At 37.9% G+C, this 27,602-nt stretch overlaps 1 protein-coding gene across 10 annotated transcripts in view; it reads left to right on the top strand.

Annotated features, from left to right (window-relative positions):
- The window catches only part of VEPH1 (ventricular zone expressed PH domain containing 1), a 266,231-nt gene that overhangs the window by 156,335 nt on the left and 82,294 nt on the right, over positions 1-27,602 (top strand). For all 10 annotated transcript variants that reach the window (XR_012430819.1, XM_005546203.4, XM_045386724.2 and 7 more), the window contains one exon: positions 24,711-24,850. Coding sequence is in view for 9 of the 10 variants with exons in the window: in XM_005546203.4 (XP_005546260.3) it covers positions 24,711-24,850 (140 nt within the window). In the remaining variant the exon portion in view is untranslated. The remainder of the gene's footprint in view (positions 1-24,710; positions 24,851-27,602) is intronic.

Below are 27,602 nucleotides of genomic sequence, written 5' to 3'. Positions count from 1 at the left end.
CATTTATTGATTTGCATATATTGAACCACTTTTGCATTCCTGCGAATCTCACTTAATCATGGTGTATTATCATTTTGAAGTGTTGTTAGATTTGGTTTGCTAATATTTTATTGAAGATTTTTCCATCTATGTTAATCAGGGATATTGGCCTGTAGTTCTTTGTTCATCTGGGATAATGGCCTGTAGTTTTATTTTTTTGCTGAGTCCTTGTCTGGTTTTGGTATCAGGGATATGCTGGCCTCATAGAATGAGTTAGGAATAATTTCCTCTGCTTTTTAAAAAAATATTTTGAGAAAAATTGCTATTAATTCCTCTTTAAAGGTTCAGTAAAATTCAGTGGTGAAGTCTGCAAGGAGGTGCTGCCGGGCCGTTTTTCAGACCTTGAGTGTGGGTGCCTATGTGGCCAACCCGCTGGCCCAAGGGGTGTAAGCTGCTCAGCAGCTTAAGGACCTCTCCTGCTTGGCGGCAGGCACACAGTGGTTTAGCCAGCTCAAGGCGGGGTTCTCCATGAACGGGACTGCCAGACTGTTCCTTTGGCTGGAAGTGCAGTAGCAGGAGGTGGTTTCCGTGCTGTGCAGGACCAGAATCACAGCAGGTCCCGGGCCCAGGCTCCACACAGCTGGGGCTAGGTGGAATGAAGATGGACCCCCACTGTGGGACAGGTGCTGTGGCCACTGACCCCCAGAGGAGGGCGCACTCCAGAGGTGTCTGGTCTCAAGGTGGCGCCCAGCGGCAGCAGCTTGGCTCACAGAGGGTGGGTAGCGGGTGGAGAGTACACACTTTGTGTTCCTAATTCGGGCAATGCAGCTATGTGAATTCCTGGCAGTTCTACAAACTGGGCTTAGGGCTTGAGAGGACTGTAGGATTCTCCAGTAGTGAGGACTGTAGGTGTTTGTGGGGGCAATAGGGGGTGATGGGGATCTTCTGCTTACCTTTCCCTGGAAATGGGAAGTTCCTCCTGATTCTAGGCCGATCCAATCCAAAAATGGAAGAGGGGGCTACAGAGGCCTGGTGCCTCCACGCTGCCCTCCTGGGCTTCCAATCACCACATGTGCATCCCTACTCCCCTGCTGCACTTCCGTGCTCTCCCTTCCACACTCCAGTCAAATCTTAGCTGTTTATCCATTGCTGTGGTCCTCTCCTGTTGGGGGAAAGCGAGCCAGGCATCTCTCATCAGCCCTCTTGCTCCACCTTAGCTGTGCGATGGCCCGTGTTTCATGTAGCGGGCGCTGGTAGCACCGGACTTTGGATCATCTTCTCTCTACATCTCTGAATCTACATGCTTTTATTTCTATTTATTTGAAAAATAACCTTGAATATACTTAAATAAACACGATTTTTTCCCCCAGTAAATGTAGACAGTTAAGACTATTCCTATGTCTCGATCATGACTTTCTACTGAATTTTTATTTTACAGTCACATTAGTTCATATTTACAGGTACAACATGGGTTTTTGTTTGTTTGTTTGTTTTTAACAAAGTTTCTAAACTGTTATAAACAGATGAGCAAACTGTAAAAGAAACAAGACAAATATAGATATCTTTTGTATTCCTACAGTATTTCTATTGTATAGTTTCTTAGTAATTCAAGCATCAAATGTATATTGAATATTAAGATCCTATTATTTCTAGAAATTTTATGTTTAACTTTGCATTCCCTGGACTATTGTGTATTTTGAATTTATTTGTAACAGCAAATAATAAAGCAATTCAATAGCTATATAAATAAAAGGATTTAATTCAAAATTTAGGTTAGGCACGGCGGCTTACACCTGTAAGCCCAGCATTTTGGGAGGCTGAGGCAGTAGGATTGCTTGAGCCCAGGAGCTCTAGAACAGCTTGGGCAACATAGAAGAGACCCTGTCTCTACCAAAAATAAATTTAAAACAAAATCCAGCTGGGCGTGGTGGCATGTGCCTATGGTCCCAGCTACTTGGGAGACAGAGGCGGGAAGATTGCTTGAGCCAGGAGGTGAAGGCTGCAGTGAAGTGTGATCGTGCCACCGCACTCCAGCCTGGGCAATGAAGTAAGATCTTGTCTCAAAAGAAAAAAAAAAAGTATTTAAAGCACTAAAATATGAGGAAATTTCCAAAACAAGAAATAAAACACTGACATATTACCATCCCTGGTCAGTAAAAGTATTATCTAGGAATATGTTTAATGTAAATTAAAGTTCCTTAGCGGATAAGAGAAGCCATCTAATTTCAACTTAGAAACTGGTCTTTCAAACACTTGGGGCTTACGAAATTCCCAAATGCTTTTAGTTAAACATTACTATTGCTAACTTTTAAACTCAAGCCCATTTTTAAGGAAATGTAATCCACGTATTTCAAATTCATTTTTACTTTATCTGTCAAGATATACTTCGTCAGCTCTTCTGATTCCTATGAGATATTTTGCTGATAATAGAAATCTTATCAAGAAAGGCCCTTTGCAGATGTTAAGAAGAGGCCTATACCCAGACTGCTGTAATGATGACCTTACTGACTTTTGAAGGAAAAAGAATCTTTTTCTGATTTTAGTCGTACTCTTTTCCTTCCATCTCAGTTGTAATAACAAATTAAATACAAATAAAAATAACTTGACGTGGAATCAGCTGGTTGTGGGCAAGGTTTGTGCAGGAAGATGTGAACAGGACACTCTACTCTTTCACTTCAGGTACGGCTGGCTTGGAATATCACAACCATAAAAAGTGAAGGGGTTTAGGCACAATAAATGAGTCAAGGAGTCTAAGAAGAATTCCTCTTCTCTTTTCCAATCCAATTTCTACAACCTTGCCAGCCGACCTTCTTAAGCAGAAGCCTGAAATAATTTATATAGCAGTGCATTCCTTTGTGTTCCCACCCTCTATCACTTTCCTCCAGACACAAAGGGCTGATGTTCTCCAGACAGATGAGGATTTAGAGACACAGGAGAGTACAAAGGGAAGTGTGAGGTTGAGGTGTCCCCAGTGAATGGGTCAATATCTTAAGAGCAATGGAGCCCTCAGCTAGCTTTGCCCTACTTGTCCAGAGCAGGACCCAGTTCTTGGCGACAACAGCACAGGATGAGGAAGAGGATTGCCACCTTTGGTGGATGGCTGACCAGGGCACAGAAATCCAAGAAGCAACAAATCTGGCCAGTGCCAACCCCTGCAGCCAGCAGAGGCCTTCCCATGTCGTAAGCCACTGCTTTCATAGATAAATGACCTTTGCAGAATATTTCCTTGTCCCCTAAAATGCTAGACAAGCAGAAGCCCAGGGCACTAGAACAATCTTCTTAGCCCCTGGGGGCCTTGACCAAGCCCCAGTTGGACAGAAACAGCCCTTGGAGCCTGAATTTGAGATGCCTTGTTTGGTTTTCCAATAGCCTCCACTTTTAGGAGTCTGGCTTAAATAACCCAGTTATCTCACATACCTCATGGGATACCTACTAACAGTGTGTAGGGGGTGAGTTGGAGTCCCAGGGCCGGAACTAGAGTGGAGCACCCTAACCACAATAACTGAGAATAGAAGCAGTCAGCACTAAGGTTCTGAGTCAATATCCTTGCAATATCACTGTAGGTACTGAACCTTCTTTATCCCCAGTATCTAGCACAGTACTACGCACAGAGCAAGTGCTTGACACAGTGCAGTGCAGTGCAGTGAATTCATAAGGGAATCAACAAATGAGGAGCAAGGGACAGGTCTGCCCAGCACCTGACTTAATAGATATGTCCATACCATCAATATGCAGTCTTGAGCTTGTGACTAAATCACAATTCTTTCTGTGGACTTTCATATTGCATGTGACTTTTCACTCATAGTTAGGGTGACAGCCCTCATTAGGAAAAGTTAATTGTCTTATGATGCAATATAAAAGTTTGAAAACCCACAGAGACTGCCACAAATAAACGATATCTGAATCTCAGCATTGAAAAAGAAACAGAATATTTAAAATGTTAACCATTTGCTGGGAGTACATTCATGGTATTTTCAAACATTTGATACATTGAAGAAAACGCAGAACTAGTGGAAATTGATTTCCAAGATGCTTCACTTTTTAATCATGATGGTGAAAATTTCGGTTTCAAAAATATGGAATAGTTTAGAAGTACAGTTTAAAGATCTAAGCTAGCAATGTTCAATATTTTAAGTAAATTAGCTTCATTACAGTTACTCATAAAGTTAGAGAAGTGCAGGAGTCAGTCCATCAGGAGGGGTGGTTTGGAACATGGACACCAGTAGACAAGGCCTTGGTTTACAGACTTAACCTTTGAATCTGTAACAATGGCTAATTTGTTGCATATTTGAAGATTAAATGAGGGAAGCATCCAAAAAAATATGACTTTCTTCTAAAACCTCTTAGTACATTTACTCCTAAATTCAATCGGTATTCACATTATAGGATCTATTTATCATAGACATTAATTACACATGCATTTTTGTCTGTAGGAAAATATCAGGAGGAAGGATGATGCATAACTTGTCCCCACTGCTTCCACCCCCAGCCCACCCATATCTAGGAAAGTCCTTGTTGAGGAATGGACCTGATAAAGACCTCTCTAGAACACTTATTATGTTCTGGGGAGGTGCTATGTCATCTTATTCTTCAAACCAGAGTGGGAGCTGAAGAAAAAAAAATTAACTGCCCATTTATCTATATCCAATGATCTTCAGACAGAATTCTTATTTTCTGAGTATTTTACATCTCTGAGGCTATCACCTAAAATCTTTTTATGTGTAAAATAAACTTCGTTGATCATTTTATCCCTCAGAAGGCTGGCCCACTGCAATAATAACTTTGTGACAGTTGAAAGGTTAATTGAATCTATTATAACAGCACAGTTCAATTCTAATCCATTTCCCGGTGGAAAAAAATTCCAGTGAAGGTATTTTTCCCCAATTATAAAAGTATAATATTCACTGTAAACTATTGGAAAATAGAAAAAAACTAAAGAAAGTCATCCTTAATCTTATCATTTTACCGCTTTTAGAAATGACATGTATTTCCTTCCAGAATTTTTTCTGTGTTGGAAAATATTTTGACCTTATGGAGCAGGATTATTTTTTCCAAGATGCTTCACTTTTTAATCATGATGGTGAAAATTTAGGTTTGAAAAATGTGGAATAGTTTAGAAGTACAATTTAAAGATCTAAGCTAGTAATGTTCAATTATAGCTGCCTTTGCTACAAAATTTTAGCTGGATAACTTTTTAAATTAAACATTTTTGTTGAAACACTGGAAACAACAGACATGTTAACTAACATTTTCTTAATTTAATATGTAAAGAAATGCCAGATTTCTCTTTATGAGTAACATTTATCTCACTGCTATATTTGATACAAGATGTTGTATCTAGATTAATACCTTTATTTAAAAGGATATTCTTTTGCCATTCCTTGGTAAAATATATTTCTATATATATAAATATATAAATATATATACTAGATAATTTTAAATTATATATAAATATATAAATTTATATTTATATACAATATATTTTTATATTTGTATTTATATATTTATATATAAATATATATTTATGTATTTATAAATATTATATAGATTTATAAATATATATATTTATATATAAATATTTAAAATGCCTATGGCCTTTCCTTTGACACTAAAACTAAATGTAATAATTCCAAAAATTTTAACATTTTTCAAACAAGTTTGAAATACAGAAAAATGTTTATATTATGTCTTACAATATTATTCACTGTTAATCAGATTGCATTCTAGACCAGAGGTTGGCAAATTTCCCATATAAAAGTCCAAGTAGTAAATATTTTTGGACAGGTGGTGTGGTCTCTGTTGAAGCTACTCAATTCTGCCATTGTAGTATGAAAGCAACTATAGATAATTCATAAATGAATGGCCATGACTGTGTTCCAATAAAACTTTGTTTAAACAAACAAGCAACAGTGAGTCAGACTTTGCCCGTGGACAGAAGTTTATCAACTCTTGCTCTAGATTATATTTTTTTCTGGCTACCACATTCACCTGGAGTTTTGTGTTAGATGGAGTGTAAGGGTTTCTGATCCTCCATGCAAGACTTCTGGTAAACATAGCTGTTTGAACATGTTTATCTCTACTGGCAATAAAATCCCACTTAAATGATAATAAAGGAAATAAAAGGTATACACTTAGGGGAATGGAGAAGAAAACAGCAGACAGAGATGAGTCAACACAATGTTGGGCAGAGTGAAGCAGATGCAAGAGTGTTCGCTGACCTGGCAGTAAACAGTGCCCAGGTAATACCACTGTGGTCCAAGAGAGGTGCCATATAGGAAGGATTTTATCAAGCTTTGCTGAAGTCTTCTAACCATCATTGGAAGGGCAGCAAATGGTTCCTCAGTAAAGCTGGGTTCTAATCTGGTGCAGTCACTCCCTGAACTAGCACACTTAGCTCATCTGTAAAACTCAAAGCAATTGGTTTTGGGGGGAAAGGGCCCTAACTCTAATGGCAAATATATTGGTATTCAGAGCGCTTAGACAAGAATGGTGCCAACAATAACTAGCAGTTTAACATTCACTGCTTTTACTGCTATTAAGCTGTTCTGCAACCCTTTCCCTCTAGCCTGCTTTCTAAGACCCAAAGGAACTAACTATTCACCTATATTTGCAGTCACTCCTAGTACTCATTGATGAAGAGCTATCATATGAGGAAGGAGAGAAAATGAGAAGACAAGAAATGCCGGAAGGATTCTATGATGTTGATTTGCATGTCAGGGTCTTGGTCCAAGAAGGAAGCAGCAGGCAGAGGGAGGCTGGTAGCCATGGTGCCTAGTGGGCTATGTAGTGACTCACTCCGCCGCTCTGCTTGAGTCCAGCAGACAAAGGCAGTGTGTTAGGAAATGTGTGCTCGATTGTGACAGATGCAAACTTCAAGGGTCACTGGAGTCACATATAAGAGGTTTCACTAACTGGGAGCCAATAACTCCCATCTTTTTCCCAGCAGAATATTTGGAGAATCGATGAGAAAAAAAAAGTATGCATAGTTGACTGATTTCTTTTTTGTAGAGATGAACACTTTTTGTACTCTGTTCCCTCTTCTGTCCCACACTAGACACTATTTATATTCAGATCCTATATGCTCTATTCAAAGGGGAAAACATTTGGACTTCTTTGGTTTTTACTACCACTATTCCATGATTGTCTTTCCTTTGATTTGACTTCCTTTCTTCGTAATAAATCTTCCTATCTTCTCCCTCTCTTTGTTGTTCTCCTTTCCTGTCTCAGTTCGTTGTATTTGCATTTCCTTATCCCATGCACATTCCTTTCCTTCTTGTGGGGAGTTGTTTTTTGTTCTTCGTTTTTGAGATAGGGCCTCCCTGTTGCCCAGGCTGGAGTACAGTGATGCAAACAGGGCTCACTGAAGCCTCAACCCTCAGGCTCAAGCCATCGTCCCACCTCAGCCCCCAAAGTAGCTGGAACTACAGGTACAGGCCACTAAACCCAGCATTTTTTTTTCATAGAGATATGGTCTTACTATGTTGCCAAGTGGTTTACTCTATTTGAGAATGTCAAAGGAAAAAAACACCTCCCAATTTCCCAGTGCCAACAGACTTTGGGCTTTTTGACAGCAGTTTTTTGGAGACAATTTCATTGATGTTGAGCATTATAATATTGATGAAGGTGATAGATAATTTTAAAAAGTAAACAAATTGTTTTATTTAATCCTGGTGAAAAGTCTGTAGTGTAGTTAGCACTGTCCTCATTTTATGAATGAGAAAATAGAAAGGCAAATAACCTGTCCAAGATAATATAGCCAGTAGAAGGCAGAATCAGGACTTGGCCCTGGCTCTATGATCTTGCCACTGCTTCTCTATCCCACACTGCCTTCTCGGACATGCCATTCTCATCCCCACCTCCATGCCTTTACCCAAACTGTTGCTCCTCTAGGTGCCCTCTATTTTATTTATCTAGGCCTAGCATTCATCAAGGCTAGCCTATGTCTTACTTCCTATACCCCTGTGATTCCCAGTACTTCTCATTTGACACTTGATCATGAATTGCTCTTTTTAAATATTCATATGCTTCTGACATCCCTTTTATAAGTTGTAAAACTCTGAATCTTTTTATAGTTTTAGCACTCAGCCCAATGTCTCATCCTTGGTAAGTCCTCGGAGTATTTGTTAATGATGGTGATGCTGATAGACATTTCTCCAGTGGAAGATAACAAATGAAATCAACCTTCCTTAAGCTTAATGGCTGTTCATGTTGTTACAGCAGCTGCATCAATGACAGAGTAATCTGTAATATTTTTTGGAACTTATACACTAAGAGTACCATTAGCCACATGAAAATACCTTCCTCAGAGGCTTCCAGTCTTACCTGTAGCCTGAAGAACTGAATTTTCTTAAGACTAGAATTATTTTCTAAAATTGGCTTTCAAATTTATGGTATATCCTGAGAATTGGCTGCACAAAATTAGTTGCTTACTATTCAATAACACCTCATTTAACAGCAGTGACTGCAATAAGATACCCCCTAACTTTCTCATGTCAGCCGCATGATCATGAAATCAACAGGAAATAGATGGTTGGCATCTTAGGAAAGTCAGGCTTAGTTAGTAGCTGCTAAAGGCCACTTCTAATAGGAGCGTCAATGAGTTTGATACACACTGTGTGGAGTTGATATACACTATGTGGAAGTCCTGTATACCCTGCACCAACATATCTGACATAATAAACCTCCTGGTAAATACATATCACTCTCCCATGAGTGTTCTTTTGAGGGCTGATGGCAGCCAGCCCAGAAGGTCTTAGTTCAGAACTGCCAACCGGAGAGAGCAATGCAATGGATGACTCACATATACATGATCTTAGGCTCGTCCTTCCTTCCTCTGGAGAAAAAAAAGTTGTAAACAGACCCATTTTAGTGGAGTTTATTAATAGAATTTCCTAAAATTTTCTGTGCCCTATATCTGGTTACTGTTATGCATTTTGCAGAGTTACGAAGTAATTGGTAGCACATGGAATGGTACCTGCAGGGGATCACGGCTTGCCTGCCTTATTTGCCTCTGTACAACTTTTGATAAATCTGTGCTTGGTAGAGCCAAGTGTTTATTTCTACCATATGGGCTTCCATTGACTCAGTGTGACCACAAAGTGGCTCTGTATTGTTGCCAGAAATCAACTACATTAGTGTCATGCAAATATATAGAGAGATATGTGTGTAGTTGATTAAAAATTCATGTAAATTCCAAAATTACTTTCATGTCTAGAAACTGTACTAACTCCTCTGAAAATACCCCCGATTCCTTTCTGATCATGTTGACATTGACTACTTTGTATTCCTAATGTCTGGACATCTAACTTGTATTTGGTGACCATCAAGAGTACATGGTAGGAAAAAGTTGAGTTCTTCCAAGTGAACTTCTCCTGGAGGATTTTGTGATCAGATAAGTGCTGCAGAGCATTCCTCATCCCAGAACTGAGTGACACTCATCCCTTGTTGGAAGGTGCATTCTTCCTAGGGGATACCAAAATTCACTGGAGAACTAAAAGTATCAATATAATCATTTAAAGATCAGTTCAATTTTCAGTTAGTTTCATAATTTATACTTTTCATTATTCCTACTTTGGGAAGTATTATTGGCTAAATTCCTGGAAATATCAGAAACAACATTGAAATCAATCCAAAAATATGAACAGCATTGCCACAATAACACTTTTCTGTAATTATAAGCAGTCAGTCACCTAATCAGAAATGATCCTGGTTTGAGTACTGTTTGTAAGCACTGCTCCTCATCTGTGTGACTGGGAAAGTGATGGCAGATGTCACTCTTCAGATTCGCCTCTTTCTCAATTAATATGACAGTTTTATTTTTAAGTTTGGACATTGTAAGAATAAGGAAATGATTATTTTAAAATATATGACCATTCCTTACAAGTTAAACACAGAATTACCATGCCACCCAACAATTCCACTCTTAGGAATATACTCCAAAGAATTGAAAACAAGTGTTCAAACCAAAACGTGTACTTGAATGTTCATAGCTGCACTATTCACAATGACCAAAAGGTGGAAACAACTCAATTGTCCATGAATGAATGAGTGAGCAAATAAAATGTAGTATATTCATATGATGGAATGTTATTTAGCCACGCAAAAAAAAAAAAAAAAAAAAAAAACAAGAAAATGAAATACTGATGCCTGCTACAACATGGATGAACCTTGAATACATCATACTAAGTGAAAGAAGCCAGACACAGAAGGCCACTCATTATATGAGTCCATCTATATAAAATATCCAGAGTAGGCAAATCTATTGAGATGAAATGCAGATTTTTGGTTGCCAAGAGCTAGGAGGAGGGGAAATGAAGAATAATTGCTTAACAGATATGGGGGTTCCATTTAGGGTGATGGAAAAGTTCTAGAACTAGATAGTGGTGATAGATGTACAACACCATGAATGTACCTATTGCCACTGAAGTGTACACTTTAAAATGATCAAAATGGTAAATTTTATGTTACATGTATTTTACCGCAATAAGAATTTGTTTTAAATATATGACCACATATTCTGTGATAAACTCCATATTTAATATGCAGTATATCCTCCACAAATAAACACACACAATTAGTGGAATTATGGAATGGTCTGGGTTAACCCTCCTATGCCATTAGTAGCAACAAGCACTGTGTACTGGGCAGTATTTTAAATGTTTTATTTGACCCTGTAAGGTACATATTACTATTCCCAAATTGCAAAAGTGGAAACTGAAATATAACAAACAAAATTTACCTAAGATCACATAACTGGCAGACCTGAGATAGACCTGAGATTTGCACCCAGATTGTGTAGCAGCATGGTGTGTCCTATTAGCCCCTGTACTGCGGCTGAGCTGACCTTGTCCTGCGATAAAAAAGCTCATGTACAATGGAAAGAGTGCTCTCAGCTCTCAGAACAATGATGATAAAGTTTCAGTCCTTAAAGAACAGACCATTTTTATTCAAATCTGCAAGTACAACCATATTTCTATTTATCTTATTACTTATTTGCCTGATTATCATTGAACATACACCTACCATGAAAGAGCTGCAAGAAGTGTAATTCTCTCTCAGTACAAATTTACTGTGCTATGCAAGGCTATTGCCCTGGCCAGAGATGTCCTGTGGTCCTCTGCAGTCATCTTCTGTTGGAACAAGAGTTACATCCAGTTTCTCGAATATATTCCCCCACCACCAGCCCACCCACGTCTTTCATTACTGGGGCTAGATTTAGTAAGTGAAGTGAGGTTTGGTTGAATCGTAAAGCAGAGTCTTGGCCATAAGGCATGCATGGGGATGAAAGAAGTAAAGAATATCATAGGCGTACGCAATGGGGGTAAGAAGTGATGGATGAGAGGAGATTAACTAGAATAGGATGTCAGCCTCCCCCGAGGTACCACCTCAAATCACACTGCCCTAGGAGTGTGGCTCACTTGCATTGGATAAACAAAGCTTCTGTATTGCCCAACTCCAGACAGTACCACTTACACTGTGGCCTGTGGGAATGGTGTCCCTCCTGGACTCATGTGGTAGAAAACCTGTGTGGCTGTTAGCAATGGCCCTGCAGATGAGCCCCAGCATCCTATCTGAAGGGATGAAATTTTCAGGGCAGTAACAGCTCCAGGACAGATGTAGTTCTTGGCTGCAAGACATGTTTCATCCATCCAGCAAGATCCATCCAGGTGAACACAGGATATCCATGCACAGGGCCAATCTCCAGATAGGAGGGCACTAGCAGAAGCTAGGTAGGATTCAGAGGTGGCTTCTATTCCAACAAAAAGATGGGGTAGATCCCATCAGGGTAGAAGAATGAGGAAGAAGAATAGCTTACTGTTTATTTATCTCCATCTTTGTTTATCCCCAACCCAGACTATTTCCAGCCTGTTAACATAGTGGCCTCAGAACCTCAGTTAACCACCAGGCCTGCCTCCCTTGGTTCTGGATGTGGCTGGGGCAAACCTGCCATGGGAGGGAGATTGCTGCTTTTGATAAGTGGTGAGGGCTAGCATAAGCAAGACCAAGCTCCATGATCCCTACAGTTGGAGCACATTGCCTTTTCAGTCTCCTTATGGAAACTTAGTGCTTGAGCTACCACTTGCCTTTTTGCCATCTAAATCCTGAGAAAGACCCTTCATTGTTTATCCCATTTGCTGCCACTTCTATCAACCCAGAAGTCCAGTCCAGGACTCAATAATAATGAAATGTTTTATGATAGAGTTTTTTCATACAGAACAATCCCAGTTACTATGTGGCTGCTCAGATGGTTGCGTGTTCATGAATGTGGAAGGCCCTCTCCTGGGGGCAACAGCTCAACAGCTTTCTGCTAAGATATTTCCACTGAGCAATAAGCTATCATACAGTGCAGATGGGTTTTAAATATTTCAACTATTTTCAAGCAGGCCCTGGGTCATAAATGCCTTCATCTTGACTTTCTAATTTCCAGATTCCCTTCACAAGAGAGGGCTCTCGGTGAAGCGAAAAATTGACAATAGAGGTCTTGCTAATCTCGAAACACTTTATTTAATTTCAAAGTGAAGTCGTTATGATCTAAAGAATAGGGAAAAACTGAACTGTGAGCTTCTTCATGCATTTAAGTGTTTTGGATCTAAAGACTTGAAAGAAAAGAAGAGCTTTCTGAGTTGATTCCATTGCAATTCTGTCTATTAGAAGAGAGACCACCACTCAAAGTCCCTTCCAGCTCTGGGACATAAGATTTTTGAACTGACCTCTAATATCAGAATTCCTCCACAATGCAAATTTCTGAGATTCTAGAGTTTCTAGGGACAATAAGACACTCCTATAGCCTCTGTTGAATTAATGTTGCCTGCTCATCCCAAAGTTCATGCTACCCTGTGGACCACTGGGAAATAGTCAGTTGAGGCAGAGGTAATTCAACTCTATTAAACTTTTGCTTTAGTTCTTCAATAGATCTTTCTATTTCCTTCAATAGGACAAAATATATAACCAGCTGTTTCAAATTTACTACTAGAAGTTTGAGTTTCTGGAAGCTGAATAACATTGCTACCCTATTTTATGACTTTTCATCTGAGCAGCAGTAAGAAAATGAAAGTAAAAATAATTAATCAGAAATAGCAAAAAAAAAAAGGCAACTCTGTTTAATATTAATTATGATGATTTATGTCATCATCATTGGATTTTAGGTCACTTAAAAATGAAATAAGTTATACATGAAGACAACTTGAAGCAATAAATGAAACTAAGATTTCAAAGATATCTTGACCTCTGTCGTGTAAAACATTAATTTATAGAAAAATAATTTTATGATTATGACATTTGCCTTTACTATAGATGTTCTGGTTTCCATGGCTAACCTGACAGAAGCAATTTATTTCCTTGACTTGTTCTTCGATTCCTGTTGCCTTCAGTTCAGGTGGTTCCCACTGGAAAACAGTAATATCTCGAGCTGGGATTTGATGGGTCAATCACTTGGGCTTCTCTCAAGAGAGGTTTGGGCATAGATGGGAATGTGCCATATAACTCATTCAATTACACTATAAAGATAAAAACTGCAGTAAATACCAAAAGCAAATTATCAACAAGTCTCTAAATACAGAATAAATGAAGGTGATATATAATTTATAAGATTTAAATCATTAAAAATAAAGGGTATAAATTAAATCCTTCTTTGACTTAAAAAGAGGGACTAATAATTGCTGCTTCATGTATGCATAACCTGTGTAAGCTGCAGAGTATAATGGGCACTAGAGCCAAACAGTCTAGATTTGTCTGGACTGCCAGTTGCTAGCCTTGTGACCTTAGATAAATTACTTGACATCTTTGAGCTTCAGATTCTTCCACAAAACTGGAAGTATTTACTTCATTGCATGAGTATTAAATGGCAATACACATATAAAACTCTTAGAACATTGCCCGTACTTAAAAACTAATCAATTAATGTTAGCTTTTTTTTAATCTTCCTGTCACAAAGTTTTGAATAGAACAAAATATCAAGCCTTTCCTGAGCTTCCTGGTGGCATTCCTGCAACATTTCTGTGCTTCTGAGCTTCAAAACAACATATACATCAAAAGCCTCACTTGCACATACCTTACAGTCCTAGGACTTTGGAGATGCTCACAGAGCGCAAGTGATGGCTTTATGCACTGTTATGAGGTCTTCTTTCTTGCTGGACCTTCTACTTGTGCACTGTCCCCAGAGAAATGTATTTCCATTGTATAGAATAGGATTTTGGCTTACACATACATCATTATTAGCTGTGTAGTAAGTTCATTTTAAATTAAACAATTAGGTGAACATTTCAGGACACTGAGCAACCTAGATGCCGAGGGTCATTATGCAGTCTCTTTCCTCTAATTAAAACAGCATTACAGCAACATTCAAACATTTCCACCTGGTCTAGGGATCTTTTTTTTTCTCTTTTTCCATATATACTAGTAGCAGTAACAGTGATTATGATAATGAACATTATTAAACACATGCTCTGTGAAAACACATGTCTGTCTGAGAGCCTCACATGAATTAACTTATTTTATCCTCATATAACTCATTCCACTTTGTCCAGCACTTTCCTAGTGATAGCACTGCAAGAATTGTGTCTCAGGAGCCACCCTAATCCCAGGCAAATCGGGATGGCTGGTCACCCCAAACAACACTTAGAAATAGGAGTTCTTATTAGTTTTCCAGGTTGAGCCACAGAGAGGTTGTATAACTTGCCCAAAGACACACAGCTGGTAAATAGGAAAGTCTCGCTCCAGAATCTGTGCTCACCACCTTGGAGTATAATTGAACTTTGGATAAGGGATCAGAGAAGTTGGCTTTAGAGTGCCTTCTGACAGGAAGGGCTCTTTGTTCCCTCTCTCAGGGCAGAAACATTGCTTGTGAGAGTATCCAAGGCTGTTCAACACCTGATTTGAATAGGTTAATGGGCAAGTCGTACTCTGTTCTTTAATAGTAACATAAAGCAGCAAGCAGGCACAAGTTTTTAACAGTTTTCATATAAGAAATTTGTAAATGTATATGCACCAAGGGACACTGCATACCACTGTGTGTTATTCGATTTCAGCCCTCACATGCAAACCCTCAGTGTCCTCCTACAGCTCACTCCCCATCCTCTACCCTTTGCTGTGTGACTCTTATAAGTGTTCCTAATGCTCCCTGATTCTTTAGGACAAGAATTCTTTCTCCACATGAGTCCTGTTCTTCACTGTACCATAGTTTTATTCTCCATGATTACTTTTTCACTTATTGTAATATTATAAAATTTATTTTACATTACAACTTAGAATTGCAGAGAAAAATGTGCCATCATTATGTCTAGGGCTGATCAAGAGCAGCCAACCACAGGTTAGTGAGGAAGAAAATTAACTAAGAGTCCCTGCCTAAAGTTAATCCCATCTGCTCATGTGAATGGTACTTTAGGAGACAACTTTCATTTGGATAAAAAATGTTCTTTCTCTCATCTCTCCTATGCTTATCTCCCTAAGGTGGCATCTGGGGACATAAGGAAATGGCTCCTGCTCCCTTGTGGTGGTGGAAAGCATTAATATTCCTAGATAGGGGTGTGGTGTGTCTTCTTGCCTGAAGGATAATGGGTTTTTTCCACTCTACACATGGACCAGTCCAGGGGTCTCCCTTGCCAATCTGACCTAATCTCAGTGCCCACTGGTGTAAAATGCCCCCCTAAGTCCTGGCTTGGACAATTCTCTCTGCAGTCTACTGTGCAGAGCCACACCATACCCCTTGCCTCACTATGGTGAATTCTCTGAAATGCTGACTAGCAAGAGCCTCAGCTACTTCTGGCTCCACTCTACTCCAAAACAGAGGAAAGAGTGACCATGAAAGCTGAACCTCAGAGACTCCTTTCTGCCTGGCTTCATGAGCGTGCTTTTAATTAAGTTGGCTACCCTGTGTTGGTGCTGAGGGCCACCTGGGAGTGAATCTCTTTCCTAACGGTCACCACTGCCTTTGGTGTTACCATAATGTATCTAATATACTTCTTCTCCAGGCCAAAGCCCACATGTGAAAGAAAGTCAGGGCCCACTTCTGATGGCTTTATACTTCTCTGTCTCTCTCCTTCTCTCCATAATTTCCCCTTCCAGAACTAAAACATGTTCTCTTTTACTTGTTCCATGCTATATTCTCCTACCTAACAACCATAGAACTGACAAAGCTGTCACCCTTTTCATACTACAGGTCCTACAATCTATATCCCCCATGCTCAGGAATGATAGGCTAAAGGGAGGTAAGGAAATTTAGAAATACTTTCTTGATATGAAAGCCTCACTTGCAAGGCTATTATCTTGCTGCATAACCCAATTTGGGTAGCTAAAAAAATTAATTGCATTGTACTTTTTTGGTACTCCTATAACTGCTGAATATCTACTCGATCACCATTCCCACCACTACTCAACAGCCAGATAGGTGGAGGCTCTACTGTATTCAGGCAAAGGCTGTGTACTCAGAAGGCAAAAAAGAAAACCGTATTTAAAACGGTTTTTAAATATTAGCCCTATAAATATTAGCCCTGTTACATGGTAATTAGTGAGACATCATTTAAATTGCTTGCTTAAGTCCCAGGGTACAAAATCAGTGCGCAAAAATCACTTGCATTCCTATAAACAAAAATAGGCAAGCCAAGAGCCAAATCATAAATGAACTCCCATTCACAATTGCCACAAAAAGAATAAAATACCTAGAAATACAGCTAGCAAGGGAAGTGAAGGACCTCTTAAAGGAGAACTACAAACCGCTGCTCAAAGAAATCAGAGATGACACAAACAAATGGAAAAACATTCCATGCTCATGAATAGGAAAAATCAATATCATGAAAATGGCCATACTGTCCAAAATAGTTTATAGATTCAATGCTATTCCCATTAAACTACCATTGACATTCTTCACAGAATTAGAAAAAAAACTATTTCAAAATTCACCTGGAACCAAAGAAGAGCCTGAATAGCCAAGACAATTCTAAGTAAAAAGAATAAAGCTGGAGGCACCCAATTTCAAACTATACTACAAGGCTACAATAACCCAAACAGCATGGTATTCATATAAGAACAGACATACAGAACAGAATACAGAACCCAGAAATAAGACCGCACACCTATAACCATCTGGTCTTTGACAAACCAGACAAAAATAAGCAATGGGGAAAGGATTCCCTATTCAATAAATGGTGCTGGGAGAACTGACTGGCCATATGCAGAAAATTGAAACTGGACCCCTTATACAAAATTACACCTTATACAAAAATCAACTCAAAATGGATTAAAGACTTAAATGTAAAACCCAAAACTATCAAAACCCTAGAAGAAAATCTAGGCAGGATCATTCAGGACATAGACACAAGCAAAGATTTCATTGCGAAGATGCAAAAAGCAATTTCGACAAAAGCAAAAATTGATAAATGAGATCTAATTAAACTAAAGAGCTTCTTCACAGCCAAAGAAACGATCATGAGAGTGAACAGATAATCTACAGAATGGGAGAAAAATTTTACAATCTATCCATCTGACAAAGACCTAATATTCAGCATCTACAAAAAAATTAAACAAATTTACAAGAAAAAAACAACCCCATTAAAAAGTGGGCAAGGGACATGAACAGCCACTTCTCAAAAGAAGACATACATGTGGCCAACAAATATATGAAAAAAAGCTCAGCGTCACTGATCATTAGTGAAATGTACATCAAAACCACGATTAGATACCATCTCACACGAGTCACAATGGCTATTATTAGAAAGTCAATAAAACAACAGATGCTGGTGAGGTTGTGGAGAAAAAGGAATGCTTTTACACTGTTGGTGGGAGTGTAAATTAATTCACCCATTGTGGAAGATAGTGTGTCAATTCCTCAAACACCTAGAGGCAGAAATACCATATGACACAGCAATCCCATTACTGGGTATAAGCCCAAAGGAATATAAATAATTTTATTATAAAGATACATGCACGTGTATGTTTACTGCAGCACTATTCACAATAGCAAAGACAGAATCAACCTAAATGCCAATCAATGACAAACTAGACAAAGAAAATTTGGTACATAAACACCATGGAACACTATGTGGCCATAAGAATAAAATAAAATAAAAACAACGAGATTCTGTCCTTAGCAGGGACATGGATGGAGCTGAAGGCCATTATCCTCAGCAAACTAATGCAGGAACAGGAAACCAAATACCACATGTTCTCACGTAGAAAAAGGAGCTGAATTATGAGAACACATAGAGGGGAGCAACACACACTGAGGCCTGTTGGAGGGTGGGGAGAGCATCAAGAAGAATAGCTAGTGGATGCTGGGCTTAATACTTAGGTGATGGGATGATCTCTGCAGCAAACCACCATGCCACATGTTTACCTGTGTAACAAATCTGCACATCCTGCACATGTATCCCTGAATTTAAAAATATTACACGGTGGCTCATGCCTGTAATCCCAGCACTTTGAGAGGCTGAGGCAGGCGGGTCACCTGAGGTCAGGAGTTCAAGACCAGCCTGTCCAACGTAGTGAAACCCTGTCTCTACTAAAAATACAAAAAAAAAAAAAAAAAAAATAGCCAGGCGTGGTGGTGCGTGCCTGTAATCTCAGCTACTCAGGGGGTGCTGAGACAGGAGAATCCTTGAACCCAGGAGGCAGAGGTTGTGGTGAGTCCAGATTGCACCACTATACTCCAGCCTAAGCAACAGAGTGAGATTCCCTCTTGAAAACTACACATAAATAAATTGCCTGCTTTAACAAATGGCACTTTTTCATTGTATATTTTTAAATTATATAAGCAATACATGAATAAAAACTGATAAGGAGAGAATTAAAATAATACAGGAGTATATGAAGTAAAAAGTGCATGCTCCTCACCCCACTCCCACTTCTCAATATGAAAGTAATCACTGTCGATGGTTGATCTATAACAGTACAGACCTTTTCTTATGCTTTTATTTAAGTATATGTTTTCACATAACAATACAAAATTTTTATTTTTTTCCTCAAGATCAGGGTCAAAGCATAGGTCTTTGTGCACCCATGGTATATAGACAGAAGTGGCCAATAATGCCTCTTCTTTGTATATACCAAGAAGAACTTAAATCACAGCCTCAAAGAGATATTTCCATACTCATGTTCATAGTAGCATTATTCACAGTAGCCAAAAGGTATGAACAACTCAAATGTCCATCAACAGATAAATGAACAAGCAAACCATGGCATAATTCAGCTTTAATAAAGAAACAAAATTCTGACACATGCTACCATGTGTATGAACATTGAAGATATTATGCTAAGTGAAATAAGCCAGAACAAAAGAACAATATGATTCCACTTGTATGAGGTACCTAGAGTAGCCAAATTCATAAAGACAGAAAATATAATGGTTGGTTGCCAGGGGCTCAGGGGAGAGGAAGATGGGGAGTTACGGTTTAATGGGTATAGGGTTTCAACTGGGAAGGATGGAAGAGTTCTGGAGATGGATGGTGGTGATGATGCACAACAATGTGAATGTATTTAATGCCAATGAACTGTGCACCTAAAAATGGTTTAAATTTTAAACCATATTATCTATAAATTATATGTTTCATATAATTTACCACAATAAAAAAATGTTACCCTCATGGAGTTCATAATCTAGGAGAGAAAGATAATAAGCAAATTAAAATGTAAAAATTGTTTAAGTAGATGAGCTTTTTTTTTAATTGTGGATCAGTTTTTGGTTTGCTACCACTTTAAAGATAAGAAACTCAAGGACAGAGAGGAAAAGAAACACAATCTCCATAAAACTCAGTCTGAATCCTGAGCCAATGCTCTTTCTATTGAATTATACTTCTTTTTGAGTTATTTCTATTGCCTCTGTTTTATCTGAGCCATTCATTCATGTACTAGAAAGAGAATAGACTGTGGCATCTGGGTTCAAATTCCAGTTCAGCTGTTTCCCGGAAGTTTGATCTTGAGATTTCCTCTTCAGTAAGATGGAGATAACAAAGCCTACTTCATAAAGGTGAAATGTAATTGGTTACACTTACATCTGTGTACAAAGTAAGGAGTCAATGAAAACTAGTTCCTTTCCTAAATGTCTCAAAATGGCTTCTCTGAGTTTGTTGTTTATTTATAAGCTATGTTCAATATGTAAATACTCACAGTCTAGCAGTTTCAGCAAACATATTCATGTGTTTGAGCTTTTATAAATCATTGTAGAAATACAGTTTCTACAATGCTCAGTTGAACGCCCTGGGAAATGAGCCAGATACATTTGTCTGATGCTTATTTCACTGGGAGGGAACTTTCAAAGGATAAGTTTTGTAAAGAATTCAAAATGAGACCTAATTTATTCTTTTTTTCCAAAACATAAAGCCAATTCTTTGATATTTCTACTAGCTATTAAAAAATCAAAGCCATATTCCATTTTTAATCTTAAGACACTTATCTCTAAACAAACAAAACAAAATCTATATAATGGCACAGGTTATGAATGGCCACCTGAGAAATGGGTTACAAGTGTCTAGTTTCTCAAGAAGAACGACGTGTTTCTCAGATGCGGTCTAGTGAATGTGTTGCAGGAATAAAGGCACATAAATGGCATTGTGGAGGAAGAGTGGCAGAAGAAACAAAGAATTCCAAAATGATTCTGAAAGATTTTGACTCAAAAAGAAGACCAAATATTCTTGTATTTTTGTATCATGTCTTTAAATTTATTTATCTGTGTAATATATTTGGGTATTTTAACAATAACACATTATACTCTATAATTACTTATGTTCATGTTAACTTTAGTCTTTATAAAGACCAAACCAAATCCTTTAATTATTAGAAAAAGAAGCCACATTCCAATAAAAATAAAGAAACTACTCTCAGATTTAGTTGAATATGGAAAGCATTCTATATTTAAGACAGCATGATTTCTCTCTTCAACATTTAATCTAGAAAAATGAATAATCCTTTTGGCATCAATTATACAATTATATAAGTAATATTTCAATGACTGAGATATACTAAACATGCTATCTGGAATTACCTTAAATATTTATGTTGATGTGATTGCCTTCAGGGTTTTCTACACTTAAAGCGCTTGTTTCTGTCACGCTTTAAGTTCAAAATCTTAATCATTTTTCAAAGTATACCTCAAATATCCCCTTCTCCTCCTGGTCTTGTCCATTGAGGCTTCAAGAACTCTTTACACCTCATGATTCATTCGCCCACAGAATACAGACATGATTTCTGATTTTATGCAAGAACACTGTATGTTCAACTTACATCTTTTTAAGTTCATGGAGAAGGGGATATTTGAGGTATACTTCGAAAAATGATCCCCTGTTCTCCAGTCAGAATGAGTTGCTTATTTCTCTGAGCAGTCATCATTGTGTGTCCCTCCATTATCTCATAAACTTAAAACAACTTATAACCATTGTTACAAGTTCAGATGTTTCTCCCATTTAGCTGCAAGCTTCTTAAGAGCAGGACCATCATCAGGCCCCTATTCCTCTCAACACATATCTGACACTCATCCGTTCATTCATCCAACAACAATTTATTGCATTCCTACTGTTTGATACTGTGGAATAAACAGTAAGGAAATACAGGAAAAATGAACAACTAAGTCTTAATGTCATGGGGAGAATTTTCCAAGCCAAGAAAGCTCTGAAAAAAAAATGAGAAGGCCGGGCGCGGTGGCTCAAGCCTGTAATCCCAGCACTTTGGGAGGCCGAGACGGGCGGATCACGAGGTCAGGAGGTCGAGACCATCCTGGCTAACACGGTGAAACCCCGTCTCTACTAAAAAGTACAAAAAACCAGCCGGGCGAGGTGGCCGGCGCCTGTAGTCCCAGCTACTCGGGAGGCTGAGGCAGGAGAATGGCGTAAACCCGGGAGGCGGAGCTTGTAGTGAGCTGAGATCCGGCCACTGCACTCCAGCCTGGGCGACAGAGCGAGACTCCGTCTCAAAAAAAAAAAGAGAATAAAAATATTGCTACAGACCAGATTTACTAAAAGCATTAACAGAAGCCTTGTATCACAGAACTGATGTATTTTTATAGCCAGTGTATAGGCTTCTAAGTTAAGGATCTCTCTCTTGTACTACTTTGACCATTTTATGTGATCTGAGACTTCTGTGGTTTGTACATAAAAAGCTGGTAGGCTCAGAGTGAGTGAAATAAATCTAATCAATGTTTATTTTCAAAAGAAAACATGAATTGGCAGTAAAAATTTAGAGGGAGGAAAAAGGCAGAAACTTTGTTTTCATGGTAAAGGCCTAAAGTCCAACTTGCAACTCTCAGGCTAACGACATGAATTCTTGGAAAAGAACTTGTTTCGTTTTGAAAATTTCCATTAAAACAAAACATATTGCTATCTCAATATATATGTTACACTTAGATTTATTTCAAATACCATTTTTTGTATGCGCTCTTGAGATACTAGGTTTCCTATTTCTTTAGCATAAATTAAATTCAATTTTTCAGAGCATATGTGCCAACTTAAAAAAATTATCATTGTCAAACAATTTCTGATTGGGCAATTTTAACTTGATATTATGCTCCATTCTATTCTCCCAGGTCTTTCTCAGTGCCAGACCTCCTGGTCTTGTCCATTGAGGCTTCAAGAACTCTTTACATCTCATGATTCATTCGCCCACAGAATACAGACATGATTTCTGATTTTATGCAAGAACACTGCATGTTCAACTTAAATCTTTTTAATTTCCTGAAACAATTACCTTCACGAAAGCTAGTCCTCTTCTTTACCAATATTTCAGAATCACAGAAAGCTATTAATGATTAACATTTCTGTATATATATCTAACTTGCCCTGTCACATTATTGTTTGGTTTCCAAGAACTTCTCCTCTAATCTCTCATTGGCCACTATCTCTAAGATTTTGCAATCTTTTCCTGAAAAGCCTGTCACTTCTTTCATACCTGACCTCTGATGGAGCACAGATAAGTCTTCCTCCCCCATTCACTAGAGAATTCAACAACACTCTGTCTTAGGTGGGGACTGACTCTGTCGCCCTTACTCAGGATCCTTATCAGCTTTTATTATTTTGTTTGTTTGCTTTTAGAGATGTGATCTCACCATATTGCCCAAGCTGGCCTTGAACACCTGGGCTCAGGGATTCTCCCACTTCTGCCTCCCAAGTAGCTAGTACTACAGGTGTGTGCCACTGTGCCTGGCTTTCTCATCAACTTTCAAAAAACTCTAGTCCATTTCCATTTTTAAGAGTAGGGCATACTGGATCACTGAATCTATTAATTTCCTTCCTTCCTTCCTTCCTTCCTTCCTTCCTTCCTTCCTTCCTTTCTTTCTTTCTTTCTCTTTCTTTCTTTCTTTCTTTCTTTCTTTTTTTCTTCTGTCTGCCTTTCTTTTTGTTTTTGTTTTGTTTTGTTTTTTTGAGACAGAGTATTTCTCTGTTGCCCAGGCTAGAGTGCAGTGGCACGATCTCACCTCACTGCAGACTCCACCTCCTGGGCTCAAGCCCACCTCTTGCTCAGCCCCCCAAGTCACTGGCAGATGCCACCGTGCCCAGCTAATTTCTTTATTTTTTTGTAGAGAAGGGGTTTCACCATGTTGTCCGAGCTGGTCTCAAACCCTTGAGATGAGGCAATCCGCCCACCTTGGCTTCCCAAAGTGCTGGGATTCCACGCATGAGCCACCATGCCTGGCCTCTATTAATTTTCAAAACATTTCATTTAAAATGTCAGATTAATTCTGAAACCAAAAATACTCCATGAGCTATCAGTACGACTCTACAGATTTAAAAAATCCCCAGTATAGTAGAGCCTAAAACATTCCAACATGGTATCAGCCCTGCTGAATTCCAGTCCTGGCTCTGCCACAGATTGAGCAGGCTTGAGCCATTTTTTTCTGGATCTCTGAGCATCATTCATCATTCATCTCTCCAGACATTAGTTATCTATTCATATTTATCAGTCAAGTGCCAAGGTTATAAGAGTGAACAACACAGTCACAGTGGTTTACTAAACTGGCTTTCTAATGAGCTGTTAACCTCATCTTTATAACAGAAATAATACCCATCTTGTAGGGTAAAATTAAATGAAGTCAAACATGTAACACATGTGGAAGTCAATTAATGATAATGTTTATTATCCAGTACTTAACACAGTGCCTAGCACGTAGAATCTCAAACCATATTTGCTTCATTCATTTATGTATTCATTATTCCTGTCTCTACCCATGGTGCCTCACCACCTCTACACCACCCACCCACTACTTCCTTGTCCCTGAAGGTATCCTTCTCATTAAGTCTCCCAGCTGAAATCCTTCAAGGTGAGATAACCTTTTCAAACCTGACCAGTACAGTTCATAGGAAGCTACACCTCAGCCAGAGTTATTTTGGAAGCTATCTCTGAGGCCCCTGCACAGCCAAAAGAAAAGCATCCACAGTTCATGGCAAGTCATTTACTACCCAGAAAATGCCTGGATTTTCTTAATCCATTTGTTTATTTTTCCCAGGTAATCACTTCAAGATGAAAATGATGCAGTATCTCCCATTTTATTGATGAGAGGGTTTTCCCCCCCCATTGGAGTTGCTCAAAGAATCTTCATACATTGTTCATTAAAACAATAATAATAATTTAAAACATCTTTATTTAAATCTACTTTCTATGAAATGGATCCACTCTCAAATATACAGTTGTTTGTAGTTACTAGCTCACAGTCTGAAAACTGAAGGATATTTTATAAAGGCATTTGTGTGTTGAAGTATCAATATAAAGTGTAACTCTGGAAAGACCATAACATTTAACACTGTATTTGTTTCTAGACACCGTGAGAAGTTGTGTAGCAAAGTTGTTCTTCACCTGCTCCCTGAAGGGTCATTACTGCCTATACAGTAAGTCCAGTTTTATTCTCATCAGTCAAGAACCTCAGCCATGGATCCAGATCATGTTTCTATTTCAGCAGGTTTGTATAATTTGTGTTCATCAGGCTCTTTAATGAGCCTGTGGGATATGGGCTTATAATCACTTTTATTGAATTATTCTTTGGCCAGAGTTGATATGTAGATAACAGCAATACATACATATTTCATTAATAATTTTAACCTCTTTTTTATATTTTAGGATAGTTTCCTTATAAAAGAAGGAATTATTAATCAGTTAGCCAAACATATTAATATCTTAAATATCCTTAGCTTTAAAAAAGAAGAATGAAAGGGAAAATATCTTTGGTTAAACAACAGCAAAAGCAGTGTATTTGGGAGAATAGCTTCCCTTATGTAGTAGTGCTAGCCTTGATTTGTCTAGAGTCTTCCAATCTCCAGTTAATGTTAGTGTTAGTATATTCTTTTTGACATTGTTAAGATACTAGAATGTCTCTTTTTTTCTGTAGAATATATGTACATAGGTGAAATTATGTAAAGAGCAACTTACAACTTGAGAATGAAGAATTTGATGCAGAGATGTTAGCATCAAAAAAGATTCTTATTTGAAAATAGTTATCTCAGATGCACTAAACTTTCATGTAAAATTTGAACATAGATTATAAAATGTTAGTAGTAGAAGGAATCTTAGGAATCATTTTTACAGATAAGAAAACTGAAGGGCAGAACTCAGATTATCTGACCCCTGACCCAGTGATCTTTTTGTTGTCATACATATGTTGAAAAATAACGTATTTTTATTTTTAAAATGCATTATTTTACGCAGCTAGAAGCAGGGAGGGCAAAGGCAGAAAAAAAAAAAATGCAAATGTTATAACATGGCTGAAAAGCCAAATGATATGACATTTTATTTACTTCTGTTAATAAAATATTTTCATAATAGCTCCTGTAAAAATCACCAAGAAGACAGTTGTATTTCTTTATAAAATAAAGTCAGGCTTATTGGAAAATAATGAATTTTAATGCTGAATACATTATAATAATAAAGTAGAACTATGGTAATTAAGAAAAGAGACAGATTGGATATGCCTTAGGAATACTGTTTTTTTCTAAAACGAGTCCTCTTATGAACATTTAATAACATCTCATAGAGAACAACTCACATTTTGGTGTGAACCAAATTGTACGTGAATACAAAAAACAGCATTGACTGTCCCTTTTCTTGAAATAACGGCCTTATTTTTCTTCTCTTTTGCTTATATTTTTCACTTAGTTTTCATCAGTGATTTTATATTTGGTTTCATCTTTGGCTTTGTTCTAAACAGTTGTCAGTTTTCTGAAAACAAACCAAGAAATCTTGATGGGTTTTTTTGCCCCTCAGTATTATTTTATTGACTTTGTCTGATTCTTTGTCTTTCTCTTTAAACAAAATCACCAAAAAGCATCTGTGTATGCTATGTTTCTTCTGTGTTCATTTTACTGTAATGATTTCTTTGTTTTTCCACACTTATGATATTGTGTCATCTTCTGCCTGAATTCTGACTTTGGGGTAAATAAAAATCAAACTTTGACTTGATATTAATAATTACAACCTGGCACTACTCTTGTGCATTGGGCCAAACTCTTTGCCTTTTCTGTCAACTGCACACATTCATACAGTTCTCAAATTCACAGACTCCAGTCTAAATGCTTCTGTTTAGATTGATGATTCATTAAATCTGGTCCTGTTCTTTAAATGAAAAATTGGGTGCTGCATCAGTTTTTGATAATAATCAATAATTTCTCAGATATATCCACATTATGGGTTATGTAATTTATCTATTGCTGGCCCTTAAACTTTTTAAATCTGTGGATCACTAACTTGAGCATTAAGATCCTCCATCTTTTCCCATTCAGTACTAGAAATAGTTCATTTTGATGATAATAATAAAATTTTTCTGGAATAGTATTTATTAATCTTCATTCACTAAATAGAAGGCTTGTACATACAAACCACTTAGTCTCATACATCAGTGCTTAGACAGTCATTGACGTAAAAAGAAGATATGATTTCATAAGCTAATCTCATTATTTTATTATACATTATACATAAAGGATCCTATGTATCACACTGTATGTACATAAATGGTATTTTATACCTTTATAGATGTTCTATACATTTTTTTAAAAATTGTTTCTTTGAATTGAAAAGCTTCTTACATTTATAGGTATAACACTATCATATGTGAATGATTATTAGACATATCATTGATTAGTAAATATACAAACACAAGTTAAAATCTTTCTTTGAAAAGTTTATTTTCATTGGCTTGAATGAAATACATGTAAATGTGATTTTCTTTATGTTCACATTCTTTTTTTTTTTTTTTTTTTTTTTTTGAAACGGAGTCTTGCTCTGTCGCCCAGGCTGGAGTGCAGTGGCGCGATCTCGGCTCACTGCAAGCTCCGCCTCCCGGGTTCACGCCATTCTCCTGCCTCAGCCTCCCGAGTAGCTGGGACTACAGGCGCCCACAACCGCGCCCGGCTAATTTTTTGTATTTTTAGTAGAGACGGGGTTTCACCGTGGTCTCGATCTCCTGACCTTGTGATCCGCCCGCCTCGGCCTCCCAAAGCGCTGGGATTACAGGCGTGAGCCACCGCGCCCGGCCGTATGTTCACATTCTTATTGCTCAACACTTAGAGAATTTATCTGAAAGTTTTAAGAATATTCACCCATTATACATTTTAGAATTAAAACTATTTTTCTGTCCCCAACATACCCACTCCTACTGTTCATATTTGATTAATTTAATAATGAACTTAGTTGTTTAATTTCTACTCTTCGTGATCTACTCT

Source organism: Macaca fascicularis, chromosome 2 (genome assembly GCF_037993035.2).
Source record: "Macaca fascicularis isolate 582-1 chromosome 2, T2T-MFA8v1.1".
Taxonomy (NCBI): Eukaryota; Metazoa; Chordata; class Mammalia; order Primates; family Cercopithecidae; genus Macaca; species Macaca fascicularis.
This window is presented reverse-complemented; position numbering and strand designations above follow the sequence as displayed.